Source organism: Pelmatolapia mariae, linkage group LG23 (assembly GCF_036321145.2).
Source record: "Pelmatolapia mariae isolate MD_Pm_ZW linkage group LG23, Pm_UMD_F_2, whole genome shotgun sequence".
Lineage (NCBI taxonomy): Eukaryota > Metazoa > Chordata > Actinopteri > Cichliformes > Cichlidae > Pelmatolapia > Pelmatolapia mariae.
This window is the reverse complement of record NC_086246.1, coordinates 31,090,442-31,109,710: the sequence shown is the minus strand read 5'-3', so window position 1 is coordinate 31,109,710 and position 19,269 is coordinate 31,090,442. Positions and strand designations below refer to the sequence as shown.

The 19,269-nt window shown below is 40.4% G+C and overlaps 1 protein-coding gene across 3 annotated transcripts; it reads right to left on the bottom strand.

Moving 5' to 3' along the window:
* Window positions 1-416: 416 nt before the first annotated feature.
* On the bottom strand, window positions 417-18,998 carry LOC134620329 (NLR family CARD domain-containing protein 3-like). Of its 3 annotated transcripts, none has more exons than XM_063466445.1 (13): window positions 18,948-18,998; window positions 18,086-18,137; window positions 17,808-17,879; window positions 16,993-17,124; window positions 16,807-16,908; window positions 10,921-11,043; window positions 8,676-8,748; window positions 7,428-7,641; window positions 5,542-7,327; window positions 5,238-5,411; window positions 2,696-2,869; window positions 2,351-2,397; window positions 417-2,175 (listed from the first exon to the last, which is right to left on the bottom strand). In XM_063466445.1, exons 4-13 carry the CDS (start codon window positions 17,079-17,081, stop codon window positions 1,604-1,606), a joined length of 3,354 nt encoding a protein of 1,117 aa, XP_063322515.1. In that variant the 5' UTR covers window positions 17,082-17,124; window positions 17,808-17,879; window positions 18,086-18,137; window positions 18,948-18,998; the 3' UTR covers window positions 417-1,603. The 3 variants fall into 3 exon arrangements, with proteins under 3 accessions (XP_063322515.1, XP_063322516.1, XP_063322514.1); XM_063466446.1 differs by having other exon boundaries at window positions 17,808-17,862; window positions 18,948-18,974; XM_063466444.1 differs by lacking the exon at window positions 18,948-18,998 and adding an exon at window positions 18,663-18,711.
* Between the last annotated feature and the right edge of the window lie 271 nt (window positions 18,999-19,269).

The following is a 19,269-nucleotide window of genomic DNA, read 5'->3' as shown; positions in this document are numbered from 1 at the left end:
GGGAGACGCCCCCAAGGGTGGTGGAGAATGACCGGGCTAAGATCCTGTGGGACTTCCAGATACAGACGGACAAAATGGTGGTGGCTAACCAACCGGACATAGTGGTGGTAGACAAACAGAAGAAGACGGCCGTAGTGATTGATGTAGCGGTTCCGAATGACAGCAACATCAGAAAGAAGGAACACGAGAAGCTGGAGAAATACCAAGGGCTCAGAGAAGAGCTCGAGAGGATGTGGAGGGTGAAGGTAACGGTGGTCCCCGTGGTAATCAGAGCACTATATACATATATTATTAATGTATGCACTATATACATATATTAATATATATATATATATATATATATATATATACACATACATATATTAGTGCTGTCAAAATTAACGTTAACATAAATTAAACCGCCATCACAGTCAACGCGATTAAAATTTTTTATGCAATTAACGCATCTGGAGTGCAGAATGACTCAAAATCCCTGAAATGTTTCTGTCAATGCATTTTGGGCAGTTTGTCCAAATACAGTTACCTTCGTACATGCGCAAATGGGCAGCTGATCTGGTAGTGACGGGCAGCTGAACCAATCAACTCAATATGGAAGATGATAAACGCACATTGGCCCTCTCGATGCGAAATTTGAGTATTAAAAAAATAACAAGATGGAACAGTCGACCAACACCGACACATTGTGCAAGAAGGAATTTTCTTTTCACCAAAGCGCCTCCATCTTAAAATATCACAGTGACGCGAAGCATAAGTTAGTTGGGGATGCTGCTAGGACTTTGGCTAATGCGTCACCCAGCTTGCAACAAACCACTCACGGAGCATTGGGGACTCAGTAAGTCTACCTCGGACATATTGACTGACACAATTGCCAAGCGGATTGCAACAAACTGCAGACCTATTAATATTGTTGAGAACACACGCTTTATATAGCTTTGGTTCCTTGTTTCAAAGACTTGAAGTGCCTCCCCAAGAGTGACAGAAAGAGAGTGGATAAGTGTTTACAGAGTTTTTTTGTTAACATAAATGTTCAAGATGTTCAATAAACATGTTAAGTCAGTCACATGACAGGGCTTTAATGTCAGACGTAACATCACAACACACAGTTACATGACATTAGTGAAGATGTGATGAAGTTCATCTCTGTTCAACAGCTCGTCTGGAAGTGCTAACATCTGCTGCTGATTCAATGCATAATCAAATCTGTCCTGGAACATGCTCAGTGTACAAACATCTGTAGCAACATACACTAAGTTCTGAAATATTTTAATTGTGGTATCACTTTGGCAAAAATCAAATTAAAAAATTCAAAGGCTAAAACGAATGGTACTAAGGGTAATGAACTCTACTGTAAAAAAAAAAAGGGTCAAATTTTACCCAGACAGTATGCAAGGAAGGCTTAAAAACCGACATTTATATTGAAAATAAATCCTTTTTCCTCAATATAAATGTCATTCTTTATATAGAGAGGTTTCTTTAAAGTTGAAGACCATAAAATGATGTTTTCTATTTGATTACACTTATAACTTCATTCATTCATCAAGACATGGTGACATCAAAGTTTGGACAGTACAGAGAGAAATAATAAGGCAAGACGCTATTTATACTAAACTGAACACAGAGAAGCTGAAGAATCAAGAGAGATCGAAAACCCTGATGTTGTTCTGAACACAAACCCAAACCCAGGATAAAGAGGTTCAGTGAATGTGGTGTTGAAGGTGTGGAGGTGGATCAGAGTGTCAGAGGAGACTCTGTAGAAGGACAGAGTGCCAGCAGGACAGTCCACATACACTGCTACTCTGCCAGACCAAGAATAGGAAGAGCAGATGAACGTTTCTCTATTGTTGTGCCAAGCAAAGCAACCTTGTTTAGAGAAGCTGAGACACCAGGACTGATCGTTAAATCCGAATTCAATGTCATTTCTTTCATCTCTGTGCCCTTTTCTTGGGATTCTTTCATAACTCACTGATATGTGAACCTGTCCATTTTTCTCGACCTCCCAGTAACAGCGACCAGTCAGACCTTCTCTACACAGCACCTGGGGGCACCATTCATCAAATCTGTCTGGATGATCAGGATATGGCTGCTCCTCCTTAACATATGTCACCTTCCTGTTGTTGTCAGACAGCTTAAGATTCTTGTGTACTGTGTTTGTGTCGATTGTGAGTTGACAGGAATCTGATAGAGAGAACAAACACAATCCAGCTGCAGTTATTGATCCATCATCTGTTCATTGATTGACACTTTGATGATGACTCCTGACATCAGAGATCTGAATGAGTGATTTGACAGTTTGAAGATAGTTGAATGTGTGCTGCTTTGTTTTCATGAATCACATTAAAAACACACTTACACTTCCTCAGACCTGGTGTCAACCATTGTTCTCCTGAAGGCTCCACCCTGAGAGAAGGAGGGGTTACATCCTGCACATTACATCGCTCTTTTACACACAAGGACAGACACACACATCTGTCTAAACTAAAACAATGACAAAGATGTTCCTGCAGCTGCTACACACAAATATCTCCAATTTATGTTCACTGCCTCTTGTAAGAGGAAAAATGCTCCTAACATCAGTGATTAACATATCAGTCAAAATTTCACAATAGTCCAATAAACAAATCCACAGTGAGAAATATTTTCAATCACTCCTCCCACTATTAGAAATTGTCTGTGGGTGCAGCAGTCCTCTCCATACCTGAGAGTGTCCAGACTCCAGTCTGGATTCTCCAGTCCAGAAGACAAGAGCTTCACTGCTGACTCTCCCAGATGATTGTAGCTCAGGTCGAGTTCTCTCAGATGGGAGGGGTTGGACGTTAGAGCTGAGGCCAGAGAATCAGAGCCTTCTTTTGCGATCAGACAGCCCGATAGACTACAGACACACACAACATATATGAAGGAAACTCTCAGGGAATTTCTGTGTGCTGTGAAATAATATGAAATATTGAAATAAGAAGAGCAAGTATTCTAAATATCAGTATATATATCAGTCTATATCTGTCATTTGTGTGTTCATCTTTAAAGCCATTTCTTGTGCTGTGTTTCCAGATTTGATTCCACCTATTCAAATCTGTCATTGAGTTGGTTCTTATTAAGCATTTGAAGAGATGAGGTCCCCTCGCTTACACCAATCACATGTGAGAGAGGGTAAAAGGACTCAACATCCAGCCTTGTATGTTTAAAATGATACAGAATGCTATGAATAAATTATCTTAATCCATGGTGCTAGTTTCAGTCGTTATGCAAATGTACTGTTTATAAGGTTGGGGAAACTTTCAATCAGCTGAGACTAAAGAAGTCGCTTGGGTGAGTGATGAAATGTTTCTCCCACTGAGAACACTACGTCTTCTTCTTAATCAGAAATATAATCAAAGTCTAATAATATGATGAATGAGCAATACAGTTTATAATGTCTGCTCCAATGTATGGATTTTGTGTGTAGACATGATCCAGCTTCCGCCTTGTGAAAAGAAAAGAAATGTGTCTCCAGCCCATCATTATATATGATTCTGAATGAGAATAAAGGTATTAAGTATGTTGTAACTGTTAAACACAGAACCATAATTCATATGTGAATTTGCTGACAGTTGATCATACTTAACTGCTTAAATGCTTCTCACTGAGAGTGTGTGTGAAGTTGGCCTTGGAGGCTGTGTGTGTGTGTGTGTGTGTGTGTGTGTGTGTGTGTGTGTGTGTGTGTGTGTGTGTGTGTGTGTGTGAAAAAGGTGGGAGGGGGGAGTGAGTGTGACATTGAGAAGCCGGGAATATAAAAAAATCTCTGACTATAACATATGTATGAGCTAATAAAATAAACTTTAGTAAGTATATTTACTATTACTATAGTTATCTATATAGTATAATTGACAAGCACAGAATTTTGAAGAGAAATAGTAAGAAAAAATTATTCCTTTGTATTTGAATTTAAAAAAGAATTATGTTAAAACTGATTTTCATATGAGGATGAGTTGATGATAAATTTAACTCAAGTATCAGAAGAAATCAGCATTCGTTCAGAGTAGGTCAATTAACTTAGTATAACTCAGGTGATTTAATTATTGTTTAAAAATCTGAGTATTAATCCCAAATTAGTTAGTAGCTCTTACAGGTTACTCCAGGCTTTTAAAAGTTACAGACCCCTGTGGCTTAGTTTACCAAGTCACTAAAATAAAACCAGTCATATTCCTAGAGCACTGATCTAGACGGGAGCTGTCATTAATATGTGTTGCTGAGAATTCTCCCTTGAGCTACAAGGGTTTCTCAGAGATAAGCAGGATAGACATCCAGAATAGATGCAGTTTAAACTGAGCAAATCCCCTCATCTGTTGGCTACATCTAAGCTCTGCACTCCCAACTGGATAATACTCATAGGATCAGAGACTAGACTTTATAAACAGAGAGCCAAGGCACACTTCCTGTACTGGGGTCCTGGTTTCACAGATCAACATAGTTCACTTGATATCCTTCCTTAGTCCATCCAGCATGTGAACATTGGAATATTATGAAAATACTTTTTTGTAATTTAATGTGGTATGGTAAACTTTTATGTATTCTATAGTGAAAGTGAAACATTTCAAGCCTTTGTTTTAACATTGATAATTGTAGCTTATAGCTCATGATAATCAGAAATCTCAACTATGGTCATATTACCGTAAAAAAGTATTCAAACATTGTATAAGCAGTCTAGGTCAGTAACACCCAACCACAGTCATGGAGAACAGTGTTGATAGTTGACAGTTGTACAGACTATGATGATTAACACCTTCCACAAAAAGCATAAAAAATACAGACTACCTCAAGGCCGCTATCAAATCACCGTTGGCTTTAGTAACACCAGACAAAGGTCTTCTTAGAGCTGTGGTTCATTAAGCCAAAAATATTGACCCGATGATGAAAAGTAAAATCATCAAACTTATTATATTTTTATGAGGACAAAGTGAATATCTAAAAGAACGTCACCGAAGTGTCATTCAGAAGGAAAAGTCTAAAAATATTTTATCATCACAGTTCAAACATTCAAATGTATTGAAGGGTGAAGTGTTTGACAAGAGTATTACTAAAAAGTTTTTTAAACGTGAATTCACAGTCACAAGCAAGAAGCAAAAGCAGAAGAAAATAATATAAAATCTTATTAAAACTAATATCCAAAATAAAGAAGGATATGCAGCAATTAATTTGCAAATCATACAGTCTTACAAATTCATCTACATGTTATGAGTTGTAACAGATATAGGAATCCTGACCTGAGACTTTCCACTATACAATGCGAACTCTTCAGTCCGGAAGCCAGCAGCTTCACTCCTGAATCATGCAGGTTGTTGTTACTCAGGTTAAGTTCTTTGAGATTAGAGGCCAGGGAGCTGAGAACTGAGGACAGACCTTCACAGCTTCTCACTGACAGGTTACAGATATTCAGTCTGCAAAATGTAAAAAATAAAATAAAATAAGAGAAAATGGAAATAAGAAAATGTGTAGTAAGTTATTAAATACTCTCCACTGTCCACTAAGAAAGTAATGGATTGTAAAGAGACACAACTGTTTACTTACAGAGCTTTGCAGGAGGCTTTGGTCACTGGCAGCAGCCTCAAAAGAGCCTCCTCTGAAGCAGAGTATTTCTTCAGGTCAAACACATTCAGATCTTCTTCTGATGACAGTAAGATGAAGACCAGAGCTGACCACTGAGCAGGAGACAGTTTATCTGTAGAGAGACTTCCTGAACTCAGGGCTTGTTGGATCTCCTCCACTAGAGAATGATCATTCAGTTCATTCAGACAGTGGAACAGGTTGATGCTTTTCTCTGCAGACAGATTCTGACTGATCTTCTCTTTGATGTACCGGATATTTTCCTGCTTGGTCTGTGAGCTACATCCTATCTGTGTCAAAAGACCTCGTAGGAGAGTCTGATTTTCCTTCAGTGAGAGACCAAGAAGGAAGCGGAGTAACAAGTCCAGGTGTCCATTTGGACTCTTTAAAGTCTTGTCCACAGCACTCACAAAGAATTGTGTCACTGCAAATTCTCTTGTTTCACACTTCTGGGAGATTTGATCTTCCAGCAGATTGATAGCAGACTTAATAAAGGTCAGATGGACATGAAGAGCAGCCAGAAACTCCTGAACACTCAGATGGATGAAGCAGAACACCTTGTCCTGGTACAGGCCTCTCTCCTCTTTAAAGATCTGTGTGAACACTCCTGAGTACACTGAGGCTGCTCTGATATCGATGCCACACTCTGTCAGGTCTGATTCATAGAAGATCAGGTTTCCTTTCTGCAGCTGCTCAAAAGCCAGTTTTCCCAAAGACTCAATCATCTTCCTGCTCTCTGGACTCCAGTGTGGATCTGTCTCAGATCCTCCATCATACTTGACCTTCTTCACTTTGGCCTGAACCACCAGGAAGTGGATGTACATCTCAGTCAAGTTCTTAGGCAACTCTCTCCTCTTTTTGGTTTTCAGCACATCCTCCAGAACTGTCGCAGTGATCCAGCAGAAGACTGGGATGTGGCACATGATGTGGAGGCTTCGTGATGTCTTGATATGGGAGATGATTTTGCTGGCCTGCTCTTCTCTGAATCTATTCCTGAAGTACTCCTCCTTCTGTTGTTCAGTGAACCCTCTAACCTCTGTCACCATGTCAACACACTCAGGATGGATCTGATTGGCTGCTGCAGGTCGTGTGGTTATCCATATTCGAGCAGATGGAACCAGCTTACCCCTGATGAGGTTTGTGAGCAGCACACCCACTGCAGTGGGCTCTGTAACGTCAGTCAGGGTCTCTGTGTAGTCGAAGTCCAGATGAAGTCGACACTCATCCAGACCATCAAAGATAAACAGAACCTGGAAGTCTTCAAAGCTGCAGATTCCTGCTTCTTTGGTTTCAGTAAAGAAGTGATGAACAAGTTCCACCAGACTGATCTTTTTCTCTTTCAACAAATTCAGCTCTCTGAAAGTGAATGGAAACATGAATTGGATGTCCTGGTTGGCTTTTTCAGCGGCCCAATCTAGTGTGTACTTCCGCGTTAAGAATGTTTTTCCAATGCCAGCCACTCCCTTTGTCAGGACTGTTCTGATTGGCTTATCTCTTCCAAGTGAAGTTTTAAAGATGTCTTCTTGTCTAATTGTTGTTTCTGGTCTGTCTGATTTCCTGGATGCTGTTTCAATCTGTCTAATCTCATGTTCTTGGTTGACCTCTGCAGTTCCTCCCTCTGTGATGTACAGCTCTGTGTAGATCTGATTCAGAACGGTGGGATTTCCTTCTTTAGGAATTCCCTCAAACACACACTGGAACTTCTTCTTCAGGTTAGATTTAAGTTTATTCTGACACATGATGGGGAATCCTAAAAGAATACACAAACAACATTTATGTAATATAAATAATAATAGTAATAATAATACAATGGCCTACCGCTTATTATATCTTTAGAGAAATCCTCTTACTATTCTCCAGACGTTGAGCCAGCACCTCCTGCTTCATTATTCTCAGGAAGTTCGCTGTGATCCTAAGAAATGCCTCACTGCTGCTCTTCCGCTCCATCTCATGGTCACCCCGCAACACCTCCTCTGCCTGACTCTTTATGTAATCTGGACTTAGAACCTTCTGGATCTTTCTCAGTTCATTCTTCACAAAAGCATTGAGGTTCTCCTCCAACAGCTGGAAAACATTATTTGAATGCTACAGTCAGACTGAAATCATAGAGAAACATCAGCCAAGCATCAGCAAGCATGTTGGACATACTGTTTATGTAATGGTCTAGTTCTTTTTTTATTGCCCTTTTTATTGAAGCAAGCATTAGCCATGATTGCTTTTTACACAATTATAACAGTATCTGATGATACAATATATGTTTTATGCCTCTCCGGTGAAGTGATTCTCCTGACCGGACTTACCGGCTACCTTGTTTTTCTCCTACAGTGAAAAGGGACATGGCGAATCAGCACTGGTGTGCTGGAAGAAGAACAGAACCTTGATATTCTCTGAAGTTCTGTTTATATTCACAATCCAAAGCTCTAAAAAAGGATAACTAAATATTTAAGCAAGTTGCTAAATAGACTATACGAACAATAACCACATAATCGATGCGTGGTTATCATGGATTTTGTTACCTGGTAAAGTATTTAGAAGGATTAGACTAGGATTTCGATTCAGTAATTGTTTTGCATATAATACCATTTACAACCACCTATAATTTAACAATATTACATAAATCAGTCAATGGTTACTTATTATCATTAACTTAAAAAATATTGGCAAGATATTTTATCATCCAGATGAGCAACATAGGATTGGAATGATCAGCTGACTTTATCCACTTCATTTTGTTACATTAGACACCTTGAAATTTGTCCATACTAGCAAAAAGAGCATTAGCTAACGTCAGCCAGAAGAAAGCCAAGTCAGTCAAATTCCTGTTAGCCCAGACCCAGTTTTCAATCGATAAAACTTGCTTTCTTCCTGCTAAAGGTAGTTAACATTAGCTTAACTGAAAGTGCAAATAAACTTTCTCCTAGTTTTAATCTAATTCAATCTGTTTGTAGTCCTTATGTGGAGTTTCTGCTTGAATAAAGTTCCATCAGGAGCTAAATCAAATTATTCAGCTTTTCTTTTGAATTTTATTCTTTGTAAAAAATTGTAAAAACTTACAATGAAATGAACAGAAAAAAACAAGTAATTGTAAACGTACAGACCTTAAATATGGAGTCCAGGTGTGTTTTATCCTGCGGGACAGTCGGACCAGTGGGAACATCTGACCTGGTGATACTGTAAAGAAAATTTCAAGAATTGGCTCCATTCAGTTTTATGCTTTGGCAAGTGATTTTTATACACTTTGCCCATACAAGTATACAGGGTTTTTTTTTATATGTGTTGCTGCCATCAAATTCAAAATGAGCAACTGTTCTTGTTCAAATGACACATTTTTGTCATTTAAACATTTGATATGTTTTCTATTTTCTGTGTAAATGTGTAAATTAACAACTACTGTATAATAAAATGGTTAAAAATCCATAAACGTGGCATCACAATTTTTATAAATTCAAATCACTTAAACTAAACCATCATTCTTCAGTAATAAACAAAGCCAGCTAAGTATCTATCCTAAGATGTCAATCAGCTACTCAGCAGGTGGAATATAAGGCAGCTTTGCTAACCAGCACATTTCTGCAGCACTAAAGATGTTGAACTACAAACAAGACAGAGAAGGCTAATAATACAAATAAATATGCAGGAATCACTCAAACTTAACGCAGACAAACACAAGGCTAAAAAATTGCACAAGAATCTATGTATTATAGACCCTACCAAAACAGCTAATGGAAATAAACAGCCAAAAACCTCAAGATATAAAGGAGAAACATAACAATTGAATGTAACAATTAAAAAAACTAGATAACAAACAGAACTTTAAATAATAAGCAAAAATTCGTTACAAAAAGTCAAAACTCTGGATCAAAGACCCAGGATTAGGAAAAATGTTTTGTTTTTTTGATTATGGTTAAGTTATGATGGTGACAAAAGTGGTGCTAAAAAAAACAGAACCATTGTGTAATAATTAATTAATTAAATAAAAAATATCATCTTGGAGAGGCAGAGTTTCTCTGAAATAAAGATGGGTAATTTGTAGATGCAAGAAAATGCATCTACAAATTACTGAACAATTTCAGAATAATGTTCCTCATTGTAAATTTGTGTAGTCTGTGACTATCTCATCATCTACTGCATCATCAAAGGGTGCCAATAGAAGATCATCACTTGTTCCATTGGCAGATTTATTTCACTTATTTCAAGCAAGAATATCTTGTATTAAGTGAAAAAACTGCCAATGAAACAAGTGAAAATTCTCCAGGTCCAAGATGCACTGTCTAAAAACAAGTTCCTATATCTCACTGAAATGTTACTCTCTAGCTGATTTTCTTATTTCAAGTGTAATGAGATTATTTTGGCTAGAAATTAGACAAATGTACTTGGTAAGATTTTGAAATGCAGGTTAAAGCTTTTTCATGCAAAAAAAAAAAAGTGATAAGTGAAAATAATCCAGAAATAGCACTGCTTTCTCCGGGCCAAAGCTTATTTAAAATGGACTGAGGAAAAGTGGAAAACTGTTCTGTAGTCAGACAAAAGGAAATTTGAAATTCTTTTTGAAAGACATGGATCTTGCATCCCCCTGTGTTCAATTTGACAGCCTGGGCCTCCGATGTGTGGGCGTGCATTGGTGCCTATGGAACTCACAGCTTGCAAATCTTAAAGGCACCATCAATGCTAAACGGTTTTAGAGGAGCTTGAATGTAGAACTGGCCTACCTGTAGTCCAGATCTTCAGCCAACTAAAATCTTTGGTGCGTCATAAAATGAAAAATATGACAAAGAAGACGTGGGACTGTTGAACAGCGAGAATACTATATCAAACAAGAATGGGACACCATTGCTCTTCCAAAGGTCCAGCAACTGGTCCCAGATGTTTATGGACTGTTGTGTAAAGAAGAGAGTTCTACACAGTGGTAACCTTGTTCCACTGGGCTGTGTTGCTGCCATCAAATTCAAAATGAGCTACTGCTCTTCTTAAAATGGTACATTGTCTTATTTAAAGATTTTATATGTTGTCTGTATTCAGTTGTGAATAAGATGTGGATTTATGAGATTTTAAAATGATCAAATACTAATTGTATTTACATTTACATAGCGTCTTTAACGCAGTTAACTCTTTATTAACTTGGTTTTTCTGGGTTTTTCTTTTTTTTTTTTTCAACATATTCGTAAATCTATTTTCATTTCAAACACACACTAGACTCATAAACTCCGTCATCAGCCGTAAATATTTCCTCCTGTTTTAGTTTTGTCTACTTTGACTTTCACTAAAAACAAAAACACATCATGCTGAGCTCATGTTGAAAAACTGACATATTCCTTTGTTAGACATTTCGGAGCTTATGTTTACCTCTCCGCAGTACAGGGCTGTCCTTTAAATTCAATGACCCGTTCAGCCGAGGCGGTGCTCTTCAAGGACACATTGCTAGGTTCAGGACTGGAGTCAGATCCAGCTGTAGTCCTAACTGTATTTCTGTAAATAAAGACAGTGCATTGATGTGGGGGCTCAGCAGTGCCATGGAGGTCAGAGAGTTTGTGACAGTTAGACATGGCAAACTCACATTTGAGCTCTAGTCTCGCTCTCATCCTGCTCTCTAATAACATTAATATGATGTTCAACTGAGGCAGCAGTCTTCAGGGAAATGTAGCTGTGCTCAGGTTCATGTTCAAAATACAGAGTTTTTAACAGCTTACATAGTATGAAAGAAGGTAACAAGAAAGGCATTCTTCCTACACTAACAACTCTCTTTGTTTGCAGTAGTTTGTGACTCGTTTCATGACGACAAAAAAACACTCAGCTGATGATTCCCTGCTGGCTTTGCTCCTCTCCTCTGATGGTTACCTTTGAATCTGAGATCATGTTGTGCCTTCAGTTTGCAGCCGGCGTTGGTTCACATGGTTCAGTGTAGGGCTGCCACAAACGATTATTTTGATAGTCGACTAGTCATTGATTATGTTTGCGATTAGTCGACTAATCAGATCATGCATCCATTGGACATAAAATGTACAGCTTATTGCACCAGCATGCATCTGCTCTTATATAACTATCATTAGCTTAGTGTTTAAAGTGTTTACAGTATGTGCTAACCAAAAATAAAGACAAGATGATAGTTTATTAAATTTTAATGAAATTTGCAGATTGTCTTGGTGGAGTTTAAGAAACTCAGCGGTCTGCTCCTTGCTATCTAAAACATAACAGGACACTGGAGTAAATTCTCTACCATCTCACACTTCTATTTAATCGGTTTTCTGTTTGATGTTTATTCAGCTGTGTGAAAACTAAAACTTTAATCTCAGTCAACCTGATTTACTCAGGAACAAACAAAACACTGAAAAAAGCCAAACAATAACATTTTTAAGTTATCTAAGTGACTTATATATCATGTGAAACCTGAGTAGCGAAAGACCACGGATGGTTTGAAAATGATGTGCCGGGAGTTGAACCTTGACCTCCCGGCCAGCTCGTCTCCAAAAATGTTGGAGCACTTTTGCAAATGTGTGATGTCTTGATAAATTGAGCAGATATTTTAAGTTTACACAGCTACATTCTCGCCTGAAAATATCTGAAAACTTTATTTCCAGAAAGAGTAATAAGAGTAACATTAAAACTAAGTAGCTGCCGCCATTGTTGGAAACTGGAATTGGCTGAGCCACGCTATGAATTCTGGGATAGGTTGTGTCACGAAGGATACACCCGACCAATCCTTTAAAAATCCTTTAAACTAAGGACGCATTTGCCTGCCGCATTTAGAGAAGTCTTCGAGTTTGGACAGCCTTTGTCGCGCCGCGGTAACGTAATCCGCCTACAAATGCGGCCCCTGAATTTGGACACAGCTACCGGAGACTGCTTCTTCTTCTTTGGCGTTTAACAGCAGCTGGCATCCTTGTAGATGCATTGTTGCCATCTTCTGTTTCAGTCCGTTACTACACTCTTACATCCTACTACTTATTCCTGCGTCTTTCAGGATCTTAAAAAGCTTCAAAAGATGCGTTGACTATTAAATTAGTCGTCGACGATTTTAATAGTCGACGTAATCGTGACTAGTTGGGGAATCGTGGCAGCCCTAGTTCACAGTGTTTGTGTAATATGGGTAAGTTAACAATTACTGTATAATGAAATGGTTGGAAACAAATTAGAAAGGCATCACATTTGTTTTAGTGGAAGATTAAAAACTGCTGACCTCGCTGAGTGGAAAAAGAAATTCTAGTCACTTAAACTAATTCATCATACTTCAGTAATGAACAAAGCCAAATAAGTGTCGTCCTAAGATATTAATCAGTTACTCAACAGGTGTAATATAAGGTAGAGGCCGTCTGTGCTAACAAGCATATAAAGAAAATGAAGGTCTGTATGTCGATTCTAACCACCTGAGCAGAATGATAAAAACACAGACGTGAGGCCGATGACCTGCTGCTGCTAGCACTGCTGATGGTAGCAGTACTCATCTCTACTTTGGGTTTTAAAAAGCCTTTCTTTACATCTAAAAGACATGATAGACACGTATTACTTGTCTTTGTTCCATCTCTGTATCAGGAAGCTGCCACTGTATATCAGTTCTATGCTACCTGGTCCTATAAACCACCTCAAACTCATTTCAGTGACAGGATCATACCGCAGGTCTCTGAAGTCTGTCCTCAGCTCAGAAGATCTGTTTTAGTTCCTAAACTGTATTCTTTGTTAACACTTGTTTAATTTAACGGGAACAGGAAGCATTCAGATTCTGTGAGTAGCTGTTTTAGATGATTTACCTCTTGAATGCAAAATGCAAGTGCGCATGCGCCAACCAGCGTGCAGCCTGTTGCAGTCGCTCCTGCTTTTTCTCTTAGTTTAGCTTTGTTTTCTTACTATTCTTTTTTTTTCTGACTTGTATTTTCATCCGTTTATTATCTTTCACCCAGTCATGTGGATTGAGAGAGTTTTTGTTCTTCTGGTGGCCGTGGAACTATTACTTTTATCAAGGAACGGGACCGCGGCACATCTCCTACACTCATGGACTGTTTACTCCAGAGATCAGCTGATCGCCCTGATGCCGGCCGGCTCGCTGGCCAGACCCGCAGAAGTACCAGCTGAAATTTGGAGAAAAACACATCGGGGATGCAGAGGTCAAGGACAGAATAGAAAAAAGAAGAAGACGGTGAGACAGCGGAGGCTCGAAGTGAGGAGGAGGTATAAACCGTGTCTGCCGTCTATCGTGATGGGAAATGTACGGTCCTTAGCGAATAAAATCGACGAGCTCTCAGCACTGGTACGGAGTCAGAGGGAATACCGTGAGTGTAGCCTGATGTGTTTCACCGAATCATGGATGCACCAGGACATTCCCGACGAGAATGCCTCCGTGGAAGGCTTCCACACTGTTCGGGCGGACAGGGACAGCATCGCTAGCGGTAAGCGGAAAGGAGGTGGACTTGCTGTTTTAGTTAACAACCGGTGGTGTAACCCTGCCAACATAACAATCAAAGAAAGGATTTGTTGCCCGGACACTGAACTGTGTGCTGTTGGACTCAGGCCGTATTATTTACCCAGGGAATTCTCTCACGTCATCTTGGTGGCTGTTTATGTTCCTCCCTCTGCTAACCCCACAGCTGCATGTGACACTATCCACTCTGCCATAGCCCGGTTACAGACTCAGCACCCGAGTGCCTTTATTGTGATCTCGGGTGACTTCAACCATGTATCACTGGACAATACACTACCAACATTCAGACAATATGTGGACTGTCCGACCAGGGGAGAGAAAATTTTAGACCTACTGTATGCTAATGTCAAGGATGCATACAGCTCCTCCTCCCTCCCCCCACTTGGTAGGTCAGATCACAACCTGATTCACCTCACCCCCCGCTATGTGCCAATTGTGAGGAGGGAACCTGTGACCACGAGGAGCGTTAGGAGGTGGTCAGAGGAGGCCTTAGCGGAGCTACAGGGCTGTTTCGAGGTGACAGACTGGGAAACACTCTGTGAGCCTCATGCCGAGGACATCAACGGGCTTACTGAGTGTATCACAGACTACATAACTTTCTGCACCGACTCCATTGTTCCAACTCAGACTGTTCATTGTTACCCAAATAACAAGCCGTGGGTGACTAAGGACATCAAAGCCCTCCTCAACAACAAGAAGAGGGCTTTCAGAGGGGGCAATAAAGAGGAGGTGAGGAAGGTCCAGGTGTTACTAAAGGACAAGATCAGAGAGGCTAAGGACAATTACAGGAGGAAGCTGGAGTGGAAACTCCAGCAGAACAGCATGAGAGAGGTGTGGAGGGGCATGAAGACCATCACTGGATTCAGGCCAACCAACAGCAGGGGAGCTGAGGGAGGTGAGGATAGAGCTAACGAGTTTAATCTGTTTTTCAATAGATTCGACACCACAGTGTCTGCTCACACCCCCACAACCTCACCTGTAGTCAGCCTGGAACCCAGAGCCACACCACTGTGCCAGCCTCTCTCTTCACATGGCGCTGTTGCCTCCTGTGGGATTCCTGACACCCCTCCCCCACCCATCACCTTCACTCAATACCAGGTTGAGAGGCAAATGAGGAGACTTCACTCAGGCAAGTCTGCTGGACCAGACGGAGTGAGTCCCCGCGTCCTCAAGGCCTGTGCCCCCCAGCTGTGTGGAGTCTTTCATAAACTGTTTATGCTGAGTTTGATCCTGCAAAGGGTCCCAGTGATGTGGAAGACATCATGCCTCGTCCCTATTCCAAAGACGCCACGTCCCAGTGGCCCCCAGGATTACAGGCCCGTGGCACTGACCTCCCACATCATGAAGACTTTGGAAAGGCTCATCCTGGACCAGCTGCGACCCATTGTCAGACCACATCTGGATCCCCTGCAATTTGCCTATCAGCCTCGTCTCGGAACAGAGGACGCCATCATCTACCTGCTCAAACGTGTCTACACCCATCTGGACCAGCCGGTGAGCACTGTGAGGGTCATGTTTTTTGACTTTTCCAGTGCTTTCAACACCATCAGGCCGACCCTCCTGGGTGATAAGTTAACAGCGATGCAGGTGGATGCTTCACTGGTGTCCTGGATTGTTGATTACCTGACAGGAAGACCACAATATGTACGTCTCCCACAGTGTGTGTCTGACAAGGTAATCAGCAACACAGGGGCACCACAGGGGACTGTCCTCTCTCCCTTCCTCTTCACCCTCTACACCACAGACTTCAGCCACTGCACAGAGACCTGCCATCTTCAGAAGTTTTCTGATGACTCCGCGGTGGTTGGATGCATCAGCAGGGATGATGAGATGGAGTACCGGGCTGTGGTCGACTCCTTTGTCACGTGGTGTGAGCAGAATCATCTGCAGCTCAACGTGGCAAAGACCAAGGAATTAATAGTGGACTTCAGGAAGACCAGGAAACACTTGGCTCCTGTTTCAATCCAGGGGGTCAGTGTTGACATTGTGGAGGACTATAAATACCTTGGAGTCTACATTGACAATAAACTGAACTGGACAAAAAACACCACAGCACTTTACAGAAAGGGCCAGAGTCGTCTCTATTTTTTGAGGCGACTGAGGTCCTTTAACATCTGCCAGAAAATGCTCAGGATTTTCTATGAGTCTGTTGTGGCCAGTGCGATCCTCTATGCTGTTGCATGCTGGGGGAGCAGGCTGAGGGTCGCTGATGCCAACAGACTCGATAAACTGATCCGTAAGGCCAGTAATGTTGTGGGGATGGAGCTGGACTCCCTCAAGGTGGTGTCGGAGAGGCGGATGTTGTCCAAAATAAAGACAATGTTGGATAACACCTCCCACCCACTACATGACATGCTGGTCAGTCACAGGAGCACGTTCAGTGAGAGACTGAGATTACCGAAAAGCACCACTGAACGACACAGGAAATCTTTCCTGCCTGTGGCCATCTCCCTCTATAACTTATCCACTTAACACACACATGTTTCTTTTTTCTTTTTCTTTTTTAGCTATTTATTAATAAATGACTTATGTATATATATGCCTGTATATATTGTACTATTCTTAGTTAGTGTATTGTCTGTCTTGTTAATGTCTGTTTATTATGGAGCACTGTAACAAAAAAAAAAAAATAATAATAATTTCCCCTAGGGATCAATAAAGTATTCTGATTCTGATTCTGAATCCTTCAATAACTGTGTTTGTATCTTTTAAATTTTTTTTTAACATATTTTAAATTGTATTTTTCATTTTAAACTTGTGGTAAACTATTAAACTCTGTCATGTAAATAAGACCCAAAAAAGCCCATGTTCATGTTTACCTCCCTGCAGCAGAGGGTTGTTGTTTTCTAAATTCAATGTGGCGTTCAACTGAGGCATCACTCTTTAAGGACACACAACTGGGTTCAGCTTCAGGTTGGTTCCTGTGAATAATGATGGAGCAGTGATGTGAGTGCTGAGCTGTGACATGGAGAAGAGTCATGGACAGTTAGAGATGGTAATCTCACCTCTGAGCTTTGGTCTGGCTCTCATGCTCCCCACACAGAGTGGTTTTAGAGGGAGGGACTCCCTCCTCTCGGTCCTCACACTGATCCATGCTGCTGAATTCAAATCCACACACACACACTTTCTACCTTCACCTGCAGAGGAAACACAAATCATCCCAGAACATACAGAATGCATTCACTGACACAAGTATCTAGTTCTAATCTGACCCTTCACCCTCTGTGTTTGAATGAAGGGTCTGCTGTTCTAAACTGACCAGCCTTTAGGGTCAGTGGGTCTGTCCAACAGTGAGTCAGCACACATGCCACTCATTACCAAAATCACCTGTTTTTGACTGATAAGGAGGAAACTCCAAAAACAGATACCCCACCCTACATTAAGAAACCAGGACACATGTAGACACCCGTCCTGGAGTGTGACAGTTTTCAGGTCAGATTTAAACTGGACCAGTGGATCACTTTGACTGGAAAATTCAGTCAATCCAGCAAATATTTTCAAACACTTCAGCTGATTGGTGAAGAAAGAAAAGTGTTTAAAAAAGACAGATGTTACAGCTCATACAGAGTAAGACACTGATTAAAAACAACAAAAATTTGCAAACTGCAAGTCATGTTTCCTTCCAAAGGTTGTGTTAATCTTTCCACCAGTAACAATCTGCTTTCATGAGCATTACAGACTATTTCTTTATTTACAATTTCCAGCTGGTGAACCTGGTGAACCTGGTCACTACTGTTATTAATGGGCATGTGGTAGGCACAGAGTGGACCCATTAATTAATCATTTCCTCTAACCTTTACATTTTGTTCCTATTTCATACCTTCACAGTGTAATCCAGGTTAATTTCGATCCAGGCAAGGTTTCCCACATCATGTCTGCAACAAATCTTGAGCTATAGATTTGAATGTATAAATAGCATGTCTGACATTATTACAAGAAGAAAGAAGGGAGACTGTACAACACTTTGTTTAGAAGGAAAAAACATCTACTATCCCATAATATCATGCCCTGTTTCACCTAAGACATGAAAACATGACAGGCATAATAATTTAAATGAAAAATGTATGTGAAAATAAGGAATGACCATTTGACCTTTACCTTCACTGCAAGGTCAAAGTTCACTTTGTCAAAGTTCGCGATCAAAGGTTACCTTGAAATAAAAATAAAAAACACATTGAGTAATATAGCATATGAAAGGCCATTGAGAGGGCTGTAAAACACACTAATTCTTTTTTTTTTTTTAATATGACGCCCTGCACGTCACAATGATGCCATGACATGCTGACGCCATCCTACTGTAATTAAAAACATCATTAAACATCAAACTTTTACTTTTGCCCTCCTGTATAGAGCGCTTCTGGAGTCCATCTAAGTAATAACCAGCATTCTGTCGAGAGCAGCGTCTCAAAGGTCAGCGTGGATGCATTTGCCGCTGCGCCCACAGCTTTGAGGCCATTACGCACTGGCAACACTCCTATCACTACAAGTATCATAACAACACGCATGATTTTGTAATTCTGTAATTAACATTAACATTAACAACATCCTCCTTAAAGTGAAAGTGTTATAAACATAACTTCTCACACGGCCAACATAAGACACGCAGGAATTTGACACACAATGAAGCTGCTCTTAAACTTGACCTGAAAAGTATGTAAGGATTAACATTATTTACCGACAGATGTAAGCTGTCTTTTAAAGTTGTGAGTGGTTGGGGTGACTGAGGTTGTTGTATTTAAAAACAGCGGTCGACTGCGTTTATATTTGGAGTTATTTGGGGGGAAATGTCAGGTTTCAGCGGCAGTGTTGCCTCATATAACGGAAACCAGCGCCCCGACTAAAGTTACCAAAGTCACCGGAAGAGCCGAGCGGCGGCTTTCTGCTGATTCTATATGAAGCAGAGTGAAAGCAGACACTTCTCTGACAGCGAGCATACAGTTTGAAATAAGGGAAAACTTACAGTCCCAAGCACACGGTGAGGAAATCCAGCTGCTCTACCAGTGGTCTTCTTCTTTGGCTATTAGAAACCGGCGCATTAGCGCCAACTGCTGGATATGAATAAAATAAACTTCATTCTGATGAGGACAAATCAGCTATGGCCACAAAGAAGAATTTCCTAATGAAATAATATCTGTAAGGGAGCCTTGAAATATTCCTATTAACAATTAATGTTAATTATTAATTCACTACCTGCCGTCACTTCTTCCTATAATCAGATCATTTCAATTCAATTGAATTGTATTCATTCACTTTATTTACTTTATTTCATTCTTCACTTTGAG